The sequence below is a fragment of the Melozone crissalis genome, unplaced genomic scaffold (assembly GCF_028551555.1).
Source record: "Melozone crissalis strain CALT ecotype California unplaced genomic scaffold, PUWL_Pcris_2 ptg000005l_1, whole genome shotgun sequence".
Classification (NCBI taxonomy): domain Eukaryota; kingdom Metazoa; phylum Chordata; class Aves; order Passeriformes; family Passerellidae; genus Melozone; species Melozone crissalis.
The window spans coordinates 28,748,623-28,760,657 of NW_026535783.1; the positions used below are offsets into that span (position 1 = coordinate 28,748,623).

The 12,035-nt window shown below is 48.9% G+C and overlaps 1 protein-coding gene across 1 annotated transcript in view; it reads right to left on the reverse strand.

The window, feature by feature from the left end:
• TRABD2A (TraB domain containing 2A) overlaps window positions 1-11,262 on the reverse strand; it is an 81,679-nt gene extending 70,417 nt beyond the window's left edge. Inside the window, exons 1-2 of the mRNA XM_054281918.1 lie at window positions 11,128-11,262; window positions 2,764-3,324 (exon numbers count right to left, since the gene is read on the reverse strand). Of these exons, the coding sequence (XP_054137893.1) occupies window positions 2,764-3,324; window positions 11,128-11,262 (696 nt within the window). The remainder of the gene's footprint in view (window positions 1-2,763; window positions 3,325-11,127) is intronic.
• Window positions 11,263-12,035: the final 773 nt, after the last annotated feature.

The following is a 12,035-nucleotide window of genomic DNA, read 5'->3' on the forward strand; positions in this document are numbered from 1 at the left end:
TGGGCACTCCCAGCCCAGAGAGCCAAACGTGTCCTGGGCTGCATCCAGAGCAGCGTGGGCAGCAGGGCAGGGAGGGGATTCTGCCCCTCTGCTCTGGGGAGAGCCCACCTGGAACCTGCATCCAGCTCTGGGCTCCCAGCACCATGGATGTGTTGGAGTAGGTCCAGAGCAGGCCACCAAGATGGATTAGAAGAAAGGAGCACCTCTCCTATAGGAAAAGGCTGAGACAATTGGAATTGTTCAGCCTGGAAAAGGGAAGGCTTTGGAGTGACCTATAATGCACCTTCCAGTAAGGGAAGGAAGCCTACAAGAAAGATTTTTTACAAGGGACAAGGGGGAATGGCTTCAGAGTGAAAGAGTGGGTTCAGATTAGATATTAGGAAGAAATTATTTACTGTGAGAGTGGTAAGGCACTGGCACAGATTGCCCAGAGAAGCCGGGGATGCCCCATCCCCGGAAGTGTTTGAGACGAAGTTGGATGGGGCTCTGAGCAACCCGGTCTTAGTGAAGGATGTCCCTTCCCATGGTGGAGGGGATGGAACTAAGTGATCTTTGAGGTCCCTTCAAAGTCAGACCATTCTGTGATTCTATATTTCTTCTACAGTGTTAGACTGTTCCTTATGGGTTTTGTTCCATTTTCCCCAACAGAAATTTCTAAGTTGTGTCTGTGTGTTTGCACAGAAGTGGCCCAATACTGGGGTTTTCCAAACAGCAGCACACTAAAGAAAGTATTTTCCAAAGAGCCTACTTCAAACCCTTTGTTTGGTTTCTATTAAACACGTAATTAACTCTACTGTCTGAACAAACTGACAAGAAAGCTCTGAAATCAAAGCCTTACACAATTGCCAACCATGAAAGTTCACAAGTCAGTTTCTGAAACAGCCATGAAATTGGCTTAGAAGCAATTTCAACAATCATCTGCCTCTGGTTTTCCTTTTCCTTGAGCTGCCTGTATTGGAAATTTAGTAGTGGGCAGCAGTGGAGGTATGAATTTGCAGTGCAGTAGCTGCTCCAGACCTGTTCCCTCAAGGGATAGGGTGCTCCTTCCCTGGGAAGTGAGCAGGGAGGGAAGGAGGTGCAGCCTTCCTGATGCAAATGCACACCTCCACTCACCATGGGGCAACCAAGGGGTATGATTTTCCCAACTAGAGGATCGATTCTCCTGCAAATTTTGTCTCTCTGGCCTTCTCAGAAGGCTGGGCAATTCTGGATATTGTGTCCCTTGCCCATGCAGCTTCTTGGATCACTTGGTATTTATCCCATCTGCTAAACAACACAAAACCACCTGCTCTTTGAAGAAAGCTGTGAAGGTCTAAGAGTCAATATTTACATGAGTTTAGCAGGGACATCATTTGCAGTTAATATATCTCAGTCTCCCTACTACTTTCTTACAAGGCAGTGGATAAAAATGCCCTCGCCTCAACTTCTATCATGATAAACTATAGAGGCAATGCCCAACAAAAGAAAAACATGGGCAATAATGCTTATAAATTCTCAGCCAGGTAAGAGATGGAAAAGGAGAGACTTCTTCTTCCAGCCTATTCCCAGGTTAGCTGGAAGGAAACAGCAACAGCATAAGGATTCAAAGCACTGTGTTAAGCAAAAGACGAGATGCAAATGAGGTTGCCCAGCTCCAGACAATGGAAAAGAGAAGTGCAGAAGGCCTTCCCGCAGTTAAGGACTGCTCAAGTCAACAGCCTGGGCTGTAATGCACCATGGTCCCCACACCAACACTGTCTGGGATAGCAGCTCTTCAGACATTTGTCCTGGGCTGCTGCCCCTGCCCTTGCTGTGCTGCACTCGTCTTCTGCTCTTTCCCTTCCAAACCGTGCATCACTGACAGCACAGGCTTCAGGATGCAGGGGAGGAAGGTCAGGCATCAAACTCCCCAGCTCTAAAGGTCCTCCCATCTTGTGCTACTAGGGCATATTGCAAAATGCAAGTCTTGATTATTCCTAAGCAAATGCCACTCAACTCCCCAAACTAGCACCACCCTGCAGCAAAGGTACCCCACATCAGAGAGCAGTGTTATGCCTGTGATCCCATTGGGCAGAGACAACAACAGACACCACTGCTTGGTGTATTTGGTTCAGAGAGGAGCACCTCATCCAACACATGGACAACACAGAGGTCATTCTGCTGCATGAAGAGCAGTGCTGAACTCCAACAGGTTTGCAAACACAAAGGCATTTGCACCAGGGCCTATACTAGTCTGTGCTGTGCTGACCCTCACCTGGTAACAAAGGAAAGGAAAAAAACCCCAAAAAACAAAAAATACTATTCTCATTGCAAGTGATGGGCCCCTATTTCTGAGGGCATCAAAATATTCACTGTGATGCTTTCCAACCAGCAATTACTTCTCAGCACTACTCACAGCACCCCTGCTTTCCCCAAGTAATCACTTCTTTCTTTTAAACTTGCTATTACAAAAACAAGTTTGGAGACTGAGCCCCAGCCTGTCCTGAGCTCCTGCAGGTCAGCCCAGTCAGAGTTAGAGAGCACACATCCAAAGGTCCGGTGTCTCTGAGGGTAGAACATGGCCAAGGAAGAGAGCAGGTTACCCAAGAAATAGAGTAGGCCAGGCCTGGATGAATTCAGCTCTGGCCTGATCCTCCTGAGGATGCAGGCAAAGGCACGGGCTGCAGGGAGCAGACACAAGTCTCTGGGTAGAAAGCACTTACCCCGCGCCCCAGCCCATGCTGTTTCTGCTGCGATATCCAGCTCAGGAGCTAGCCTGGCACCCTGCACACCACTCCACCTCACCTGGGAGAAGTTCAGCCCGTTGAGTGGGTGGCACTGCTCTTCTACTTTCTCCACAGCGCCCGTTTGCTTCCTCAGCCGCTCCGCTTCCTGGGCCAGGAACAGATCCAGGACAGGCACGCCTCGTGACTTGATGTCTACCTCTGTCAGGGAGTTCACCATCAGCATCACCCACACTGGCCTCTTCTGCTCCCAGTTGCCAGCAATGGCATTGAAGAGGTAGTCTGCATACAGCCCTTTGCCCCGTTGGTCTGGGGTCATCCAGGACGGCATCATAAGCTTGACATACTCCAGGTGCCGCTTCAGCCGGCGGTAGAGGTCTCGGGGCAGCACATCTTGGAGGTTCTTCCCCTGTGGCAGGAGTTGGCAGCTGGTGAGAGCTGAGATGGTGTAGGGGTCAGTGAGATCCAGCTCAAAGTACACAATGTGGCTCTGCTGGAAGGCTTTCTTGGAGTTCTCTGGGATAAAATCCCAGACACGCGTGTATGGGACATGGATGGTGCCAAAGAAATAAGATGGGGGATCTCTCTTGATTGTCCACAGGAAGGAGTTCAGCTCATTTTGCTGGGAGAGAGGGAGACACAGCTGAGTAAGTACACAGGTTTACCCCAGGCCACTGCAGCATAGGGCTTAAGGAAAACATGGTGCCAAGCCAGGAGGTCACCTGGCTCAGCAGCTGGCCAGCATGGACTTTCCCTAAAGTGACTTTGCTCACATAAAGTCCTCTTTGACCATTGTTTTTCTCAGGTCCTGAGGTAAAAATTCCATTTTTATGAAATAAAAACATAAGAATATTGGCCTGGGCTTTCTCTTCCTGAAGGGTAACACTGCGTCTTCTCAACAGTAGGATCACCTGATACATCATCTGGGTATCTAAAGCAGCAGCAGAGCACAGCCCTAGCGCACCATGATTCAGGCACAACACTTACCCAACTTGTGCCTTTCATCAAGTCAAAAATTGGCACCACTTGCTGTAGCAAAGCAGGATAGCAGGATTTCTATCACTTTCACCTCTCACTTCAGCACAGCAAGGCACCTTTCATCAAACAAACTGCTGTGATGCTTAGTCAGAAGGTGGTGCAGCATCATGGGTGAACTTCCCATTTGACTGCACTGGTTTTGCTTGGGGTGGAGTTCATTTTCTTCACAGTGGCTGGTATGGGTCTGAGTTTTGGATTTGTGCTCAAAACAGTGCTGATATTATAGAGATGTTTTTGTTAGTGCTGAGCAGTGCTTGCACAGAGCCAAGGCCTTTTCTCCCTGTCTTATGACTGTGAGCATGCATGCTGAGAGTGCACAAGATGTTGGGAGGGGATACAGCCAGGACAGCTGACCCTAACTGACCAAAGCAATATTCCGTACCATATGGCATCACACTCAGCACAAAAAGCCAGGGAGGTGGGGGAAGAGGAGAGAGGACATTCAGAATGATGGGGTTTGTCTTCTCAAGTCACTGCTATGTGTGATGGAGCCTGCTTTCCTGGGGACAGCTGAACACCTGCCTGCCCTGGGAAGTGGTGCATGAATGTCTTGTTTTGCTTTGCTTGTGTGCATGACTTTTGCTTTAGCTATTAAGTTGTCATTATCTGAACCAAACAATTCACCCTTCCAGCACTCTCCTGCAACCTCTCTTGCATGGAATGGGAATTTAATGAGTGTGGTGCTTGGTTGACAGCTGGGATTATAACACAACAGCAAGACACCAAGAAAATGAGTAACACAAAACACAGCTGGCAGGCAGACCTGCTGGAACAGGCAGAAATAAAAAATTTTGCTTATGGCAGACAGACACCCAGTAAAGACCCCTCATGGCCCAGTACTCTTTCTTGAGTAGCAGAGAAGAGCATGAAATACCTTGGAAAATAAATGAAAAAAAATTTCTGCAGGCCAAACTCGGCCCATGATTTCCCACTTGTAAACACAGAGGGATTAAAAAAACCCATCTTTTTTAAAATTAGCTTTTAAAACCTTTTAAAACTCACAGCCATCCAGAAGTCAGAATCGGATTTAAATTTGTTCTGTTGGAAAATACACGTCACAGCATCACCTGAGATACCTCAATACAGGGTTGTGGTGTTTCCACGGGACAGAAGAGCAGATGGGACAACATGGATCCTGCTTGAATTTGAATCCTTTCAATGCGCTTTACACCAGCAGCAGGCACACCCTTCATCACTGGTGCCACAGTACTCACTGGAACAATGGATACAAGTGGTGTCTGTCTGCACAGACAGGAAGAGGTAGCCTTCGCATGTCTAAGTAAGAGAACAGGCTTCCAGATGCACTCAAACATCTGGTCAGTCCTGAGCCAGCAGATAACTCTAACTTCAGCACTGGGGCTAACTGTGCATGTGTGCTGACCTAAGAAGCCTGTCTGACTGCCAAAAGCAGAACAGGCTGCTTGCAGGAATTTACTGGAAGCACATTGCCTATAAACTTCTGACACTAAAGACTCAGGGTCAGAAAGGTTAATCTTAAAGACTGCTCTGCAATGGCTCATCCCAGACAACCTTCTCCAGCAGCTCCATGCATCAGAACCGGGCCACAGATCCAGCAGCACTTCAGCAAAGTGCTGCCACCAGTCCTCTTCACCTGCATGGACTATGGAATATAAAATATCCTGAGCTGAAAGGGACACACAGGGATCATTGAAGTCCAACTCCTGGAGCTGCATGGGAGAGCCTCAAGAACTGCACCATGTGCCCAAGAACATTGTACAAACCAAATATATTCCAAAGGGCTTTTCAGACTGTTCTGCAGCATATCAAGAGTCTGAAAGATACCTCAGAACCTGGCAACCCCATCCTACAACTCCAAATCCTACAGTCCTGGAATGCACACCTGAATTACAGAGCACAAAAACTCTCCTCAAGACCATAGGAAGAAGGGCTAAGAAATAGGAACAGCCCCAGGGGGTACCAAAGATACAGCACAACGGGTAAATAAAAATCTAACACAGACCAGGGAAGAATACAGAAGAATGAATATGCAAAGTAAAACAAAAGGGGAAATGAGAGAGGATTCTCCCCCAATGTTTTCAGAAGGGGCAAATGAAAGGGCATGCCACTGGTGAGAAATGAACTGGAAGTAGTGGTCAGGCAGCAAGGAGGAAGGACCAGAAGTGCTGCTTTCCATCTACTGCAAGTATAAAGACAGAGGAGGCACCTGGGACAGGCATGAGGTTAGGAGGTCAGTACTTCTTCTCTTCACACAGGCCTGATCGTGTAGGTGGGAGTGCACAAAACCAGCCACAACTGCAGGGAATCATACAGAACAAGCGGTCACCAGCTGGCTTTTCAGCTCCTCAATAAATCCAGCAAGAAGGCTCAAGCCCAGATAACTGGAACCAGACTTTAACACGATCATTAGCACTGCTCTGGACTACTGCACACAGCCCAGCTAGAAAGGCTTTTGGCATTATACTCTTTTTTTTTTTCTTTGCTTATTCCCACAACTTTCATAATCGGATACTGAAAGCAGGGTAATACTGCCTGGTACCAGTCGTACCTCTGAAGAAAAACAGACCATCAGGCACAGAGTACATGAAGTCTTCCTTTAAAGACCCTGTAGCACAGGCAGAAGGAGAGCAGGTTGAGACACAGCAAAAATTTTCACACAGTTCTCGAGACCCTGACATTACTAAGCAAAGCAGCTGAGCACTCTTGCTGGCACTTGCATGTCAAAACGAGTAGACGAGTAGTCATGAACTTGAGACATCACCCTAAGCACCACTCAGATCTCCACAGAAAGCTTGGAGCCAGCATGAGAGGACAGAAAACCTCAGTGTGCCACCACTGATGGGAAGCTCCCTGGACCCTGCAGAATCAGTTTCTGGGCACCAGCAGTTGTTGTCATCACCAAGTGATGGTACACAGGAAGCTCCCAAAGCTCACTCTCCCTCTCAAGGTGGCACGGCAGCTGCTCCAGACATGCTAGCGCCTCACACACCTTTGGCATGTCCTTTTCCTTCCAAAGTGGAGACTGGGATCCCAGCAGTGCTCTGCCTCTGTGCCAGACCCCTGCAAACAGCCCCCTGTTACTGCTCTGTGCGAGTGGGCAAGGGGCAAAGCCCTCGGTGTGCCTGAGCAGGCCTGCCTTCTTCCCCTGCTGTACCTTCAGGCACTCCCACCTCCCTGCAGACCTCCTGGAGCTCTTGCATGTCTCAGTGCAGCTTCAGAGAGGGAAAAGCAAGGATATAATCTCACCCCACCACCACAAAAGGGCAGCTGTTGAACAGCGCTCTAGGTAGCCATGAAATAGCACAGGAGCAGTGCCCAGCCTTGCTCAGCATCACACCATACACCATCACCGCAGCACCTCCCCTCCCTGCGAGCATGCAGGAGACAGAAGTGCTACAGCCCAATTTTCATTTGCAGTAAGATCCTTTAACACTGTTTAAAGCAACAAAAAAAGTTGCTTTAAAACAAACAAATTACAGTCAAACTGTTGTCCTGGAGGCTTATGGCAGCTGGGTTGTGCAGCTTGAGGAATTTCAGTTTCAGCAGCGTAACAACAAAAAGGTTCTTGAGTAGCTCAAGATGCTTAGATACATATTTCTGTCTCCACTCTACAATTTACAGGCGGTAGTCAATGCATTACTCATCACAGGAAAAACCCTGAACAAGGGGAAAGAGCAGCAGTCTCACAAGAGAACACAGGTCTCCTCCCAACTTGCTGCCACACAAAGGTCCAAGGAATCATCAGATCAAGGTATTTCTGAATGCTCAGCAATACAGCATGGTGCCTTCTCCTCTGCCTTACCTCCCCAGGTGAAAAAACTTGCATAGTCACAGAGAACGCACTGGGACTTGTGGGATCCACTCCCTACCACAAGACTTGGAAAGCCTCCTTCCCAACCAAGGCTGCACAGGGGACGAACTCCTCTGTCCACTGAGGTGCAATGGGGACACACAGGGACAGACACCACTTCCCCAGTATGACAGGACAACAGTGTCAGTCACTGCAAAAATTCTGCAAATGCATGGGTAGTTCCTTGGAAGCTGAGGTTCCTTCTTTTTAATTAAAAAACCCCAAGCCTCAGATTTTATTCATTTTAACTAGCACCAACAGCTTGCTTTTCCAGCACTATTTAGAGATCCATTATAGGATGCAACCTGTAGTCTTAAAATACACAAATACTACTGCATTTGTCAGATATCACACATCACTTCAAGTGAGGCAACAATGATTCTTCTGGAAGAGAAATGCCAAAGAAAATCAGAGAAAGTGTCTTTTTTTTTCTCCTCTCACAGAAACTATCTCAAATTGGGCTGAATTACATACTAACAAGAGTAAAAATGGCAAATACCCAGAAAACAATCCAGAAAAACACCAGGAGGAACAAAGAATTGATCTGGTGACAGCCCTCCAAACATCTAGAAAAGCATGAGAGTATAAAAAACTAAACAGAAAAACATAGACAGAAGGCTGTCTATGCAGGGAATGAAGACTCAGAGGGAAAGGAAAACAGTCTAGAGACTGAAGAACTGGATGAGAACTCCAGACATGGTCAACCTACACTTGGTCTGCTTCCTTCTACATGAGCTGCTTGCTTCCATCTTCTATCTCATCTATGTAGACGATGCATTTCAAAGCACAAAGTGTATACCTCTCTGTGCAGGTAGGTGCCCTCTGTGGCTTCACTTCTTTCAGGACCCCTAATATTCACCACGTGACCTCACAACCACACCTTCCAAACCTCAGCCCAGAACTGGCCTGTTTCTCAATCCACAATATTCTCGTGCTAGCTTCAGAAGCCAAAGCACATGGCATACAATATTTCACCCAGGCAGGCAGCCCTATAACCCTACCTATTATGGCCTTCTCCCTCTCTCTTATCTATCCTGGCATCCTATCTTGTCATGTCCCTTTATACCTAATTGGGGCAAAGATTTTACTCACCACATTACATGCCTATGCAACTATGGTAATGCACACAAAAATGTTAGCGCATTTTTAATAGTACTGATATTGAGCTTTTGCCCACCTGCATTACTGACACTCTCAAACCCAGTTTAAGACTGAAAGTAGAACTCACTTGAGGGATAAACACTGCACTGGGTACAGCTACTAATAGAACACATCCAAAGTCCCAGGAATGAAAAATAAAGTTTTTAACTAAAAAGCCTCAGGTTAAGAACAGACATAAGACTTGCTCTGCTGAAGGGCATACATGGGGAAAAGCAGCCATATAAATTAATTGGCCCTCTGTCAGGAACAACACATCATAAAATGCTAACCAACTACAAGTATTCCACAATTAATCTCTGATTTCTGGCTTTGATTTTTCCAATACACTCCAATGCTAAGCAAAAATAAAGCAGTACCAGACCACATTACTTAGTATCGGGATACAACCCAAAAATATTCCAGCATACCTTATTTTAAATTAATTGTTTTCAATATCTTTCTTTCAATTTTTTTTTGAGGGGGGGAGGATGATTAGGTTTGTAGCTCTAACTATAATTTTGAGTAATGATGAGAAAGCCTTCTGAAATACTGTAGGTTTGCTCTTTAAAATAGAAGCTTTTCAGGCAACAACACACATACTCCTCTTATGGCAGAGACTGAGGCAACCTAACAAAAAGAACAAAGTTAGACCTGTCTAAGAGAGGCGAGAAAAGGAATCCTATAAAAAGCTAAAGTAAATTAAAAACCCATCCGTGGTGATGCAGGAACAAGACAGTATATTTTCCCTAAGGAGTTCATGTAAATATTCATAAGGATAAACTCAAGAGTTTTGTAAATAAGGCAGACACTGCCATTCCTAGACAGTGTGGTTATTACCACTGTCCTAAATGACCCTCGGAAACGGCCTGCCGATTCTAGAACTACAGGTGGTCTCACATTTTAATGACAGCGTAATCAGCAGATAATTACCTACCATTAACACATTTCACCTCCAGTCTTGCTAGCAACTGGCAGAAGACCAGTCAATTGTTTCTGAAAAAAACTTCCTGCATGTCCCACCAATCTGTGAAGTTATCCATTTCCACAAGTTTGACTTCTGCTCAGGAGCTGTCCTCTTTGTACTTGCTCTCACTAGCTCCTTGCAGTAGTTTCATACCGGCCCACATCTTTTACACCTCATGCCCTCAAGGAGAAGGGGGTACACCACTCCAAAGGGTTGACCTGGCTTTATGGCAGTGTCACAGCTGGCCACCTACAAATCCAGTTGACAAACTGGTTCCAAGCAAATTGGAAAGACACCCTCCCACAAGGTAGGGCCAGGCTCTGTTTAACTCAAGCTCAGGCAGCAAAGCACATGTAGCTTGGCATACGGCTGATTCCATAATGCCCCAAATCCTAGGAGAAGACATCCTGGGGAACCAGCATGCCCACAGAGGCAGGAAGGCCCCCAAGAACAAGGACTACATGTAGGTGCAGGACTAGGTGACAGAGCGGAGTAAAGTCACAGAGCAGACCTTCTTCAGTTGCAGAACTTTCTCACGCCTACCCTGCAGTGAGCCTGCTGTGGCCTTGGCACCCCCCCCAGCACAGCAGCAGGTCTGCACCTACTTCTAAGGGCTTCCACAATCACGTCAGGTCCAAGGAGATGCCAACAGACAGCACGGATGGCCTGTTAACACAAAGTAAGTTCGAGAAGGCTTTTCCTACAAGATTTTTGGTAATTTTGTATCAGAAGCTTCAAGCTTCAATAAGAATGATTTTTTCTGATCTTTCATGGAAATGACAGACATCGCCTGCACCAGCTTCACAGCAGCTGTAACATCAGCCCTAACTTTCAGCAGGGATCCTCTGCTGTGCTAACTACCCACTGGAGCTAAATCAGCACATGCTGCTCCCGGCTACTGCAGTCAAGCTGCTAACTTCAGGAGACAAGCAAAACCTAACATAACGTGTGACCGCGTTTTCACGCCAAATGGCCATCTGCTGGTCCGAACCTGTTCCAGCATGCTCGGCGTTCTGAAGCGGGACTAGGCGGTAACCCTGCGCGGAACGGTGTTAGTAAGTCACTCTCGGCCAGTCTGTCTTCTGGCGAGCAGCGCAGCTCGCCCTACTCGCTGCAGGGTAAAGATCCTGCTGGGGCTCACCCCCGGCTCCTCCTGCCCCATGCTCGCTCCCAGCACCCTGCCCCGCAGTGCCGCCAAGCCGCTGCTGAGCGCTTGCCGCCCGAGCTGGGCTTAGCGCGCCCGCCTGGCAGAGGGGGCTCAGCCGCGGCCGGGGCCCCGCACGCCGCCCCGTCCCGTCACCGCAGCCCGAGGGGGGCAGACCCGCGTCCCCCGCGCTGCCGGGGCGGGCCAGGGCCGGGGCCGGGGCCGGGCGGACGGCAGCGCCGCCGGGCAGGAGGGCACCCCGAGGCAGGAGGGCACCCCGAGGCAGGAGGGCACCGCGGGCGGCGCTTACCTTTCTGCGGAGGGGGCAGGCGGCGGCGCGGCCGTGCGGGGCTGTGGCCAGCAGGAGGAGGGAGCCCTGCAGCAGCAGCAGCACCAGCAGCAGCAGCAGCAGCGACGGGCGGCCCAGCCCGCCGGGGCGCACCATCCCCGCGCTGCGCGCAGCCTGCGGACCGAGTCCCCCTGCGGTTCTTGTTTTGTTCCCCCACCTTTCCGTGCTTCCACACCTCCTATTTTATTTATTTCTTTTCTTTCTTGCTTTTCTTTTTTTCTTTTCTTTTTTTTTTTTTCGGACGTCTTTTGCCCTCCCCCCTTTTTTTTTTCTTCCTCCTCCCTGATAGTTTTCGGTTTTGGCCGTCCGGTTCAATCCCAGAGCTCTCGCAGGAGCAGCCCCGTCCCCCGGCCAAGCCCTCCAGCCTCTGCCCCCTCCTCTTAAAAGGTCCCTGCGGGGCGGGGGGAGGAAGGGGAGGGCGCGGGGCCCGTGGCAGCGGAGGCGGGCGGGGGGGCGGCAGCGGGGGCGTCCCGCAGCCTCCGGCCGGGCCGTGCCACACCGGGACCTCTCCGGGCCCCGTCCCGCAGCCCGCGGCTCTGTCCGCCCTGGGCCGGCCCGCCCGTGCCCCTGCCCTTCCCACCGCGCTCCTTAGGAGAATGTAAAATGGAATATTGTGATTCTTCATAAGAGCAGACCAGCGTCTACATTGCCCGTTGGCTTGAATTATTTTGACTCATTCTTGTTTCATGGGCGGCCATTCCAAAGTTGTGCGCCGGTGTGCTCTGCATAAGCAGTGTTCACAGCATCACCAGAATATTCTGAATACATATATATATGTATATGTAATATTCAGAACATTCCAATTTTTCCGAGAATGGCCCATACAGGGATCGAGCCTGTGACCTTGGTATTATTAGTACCGTGCTCCA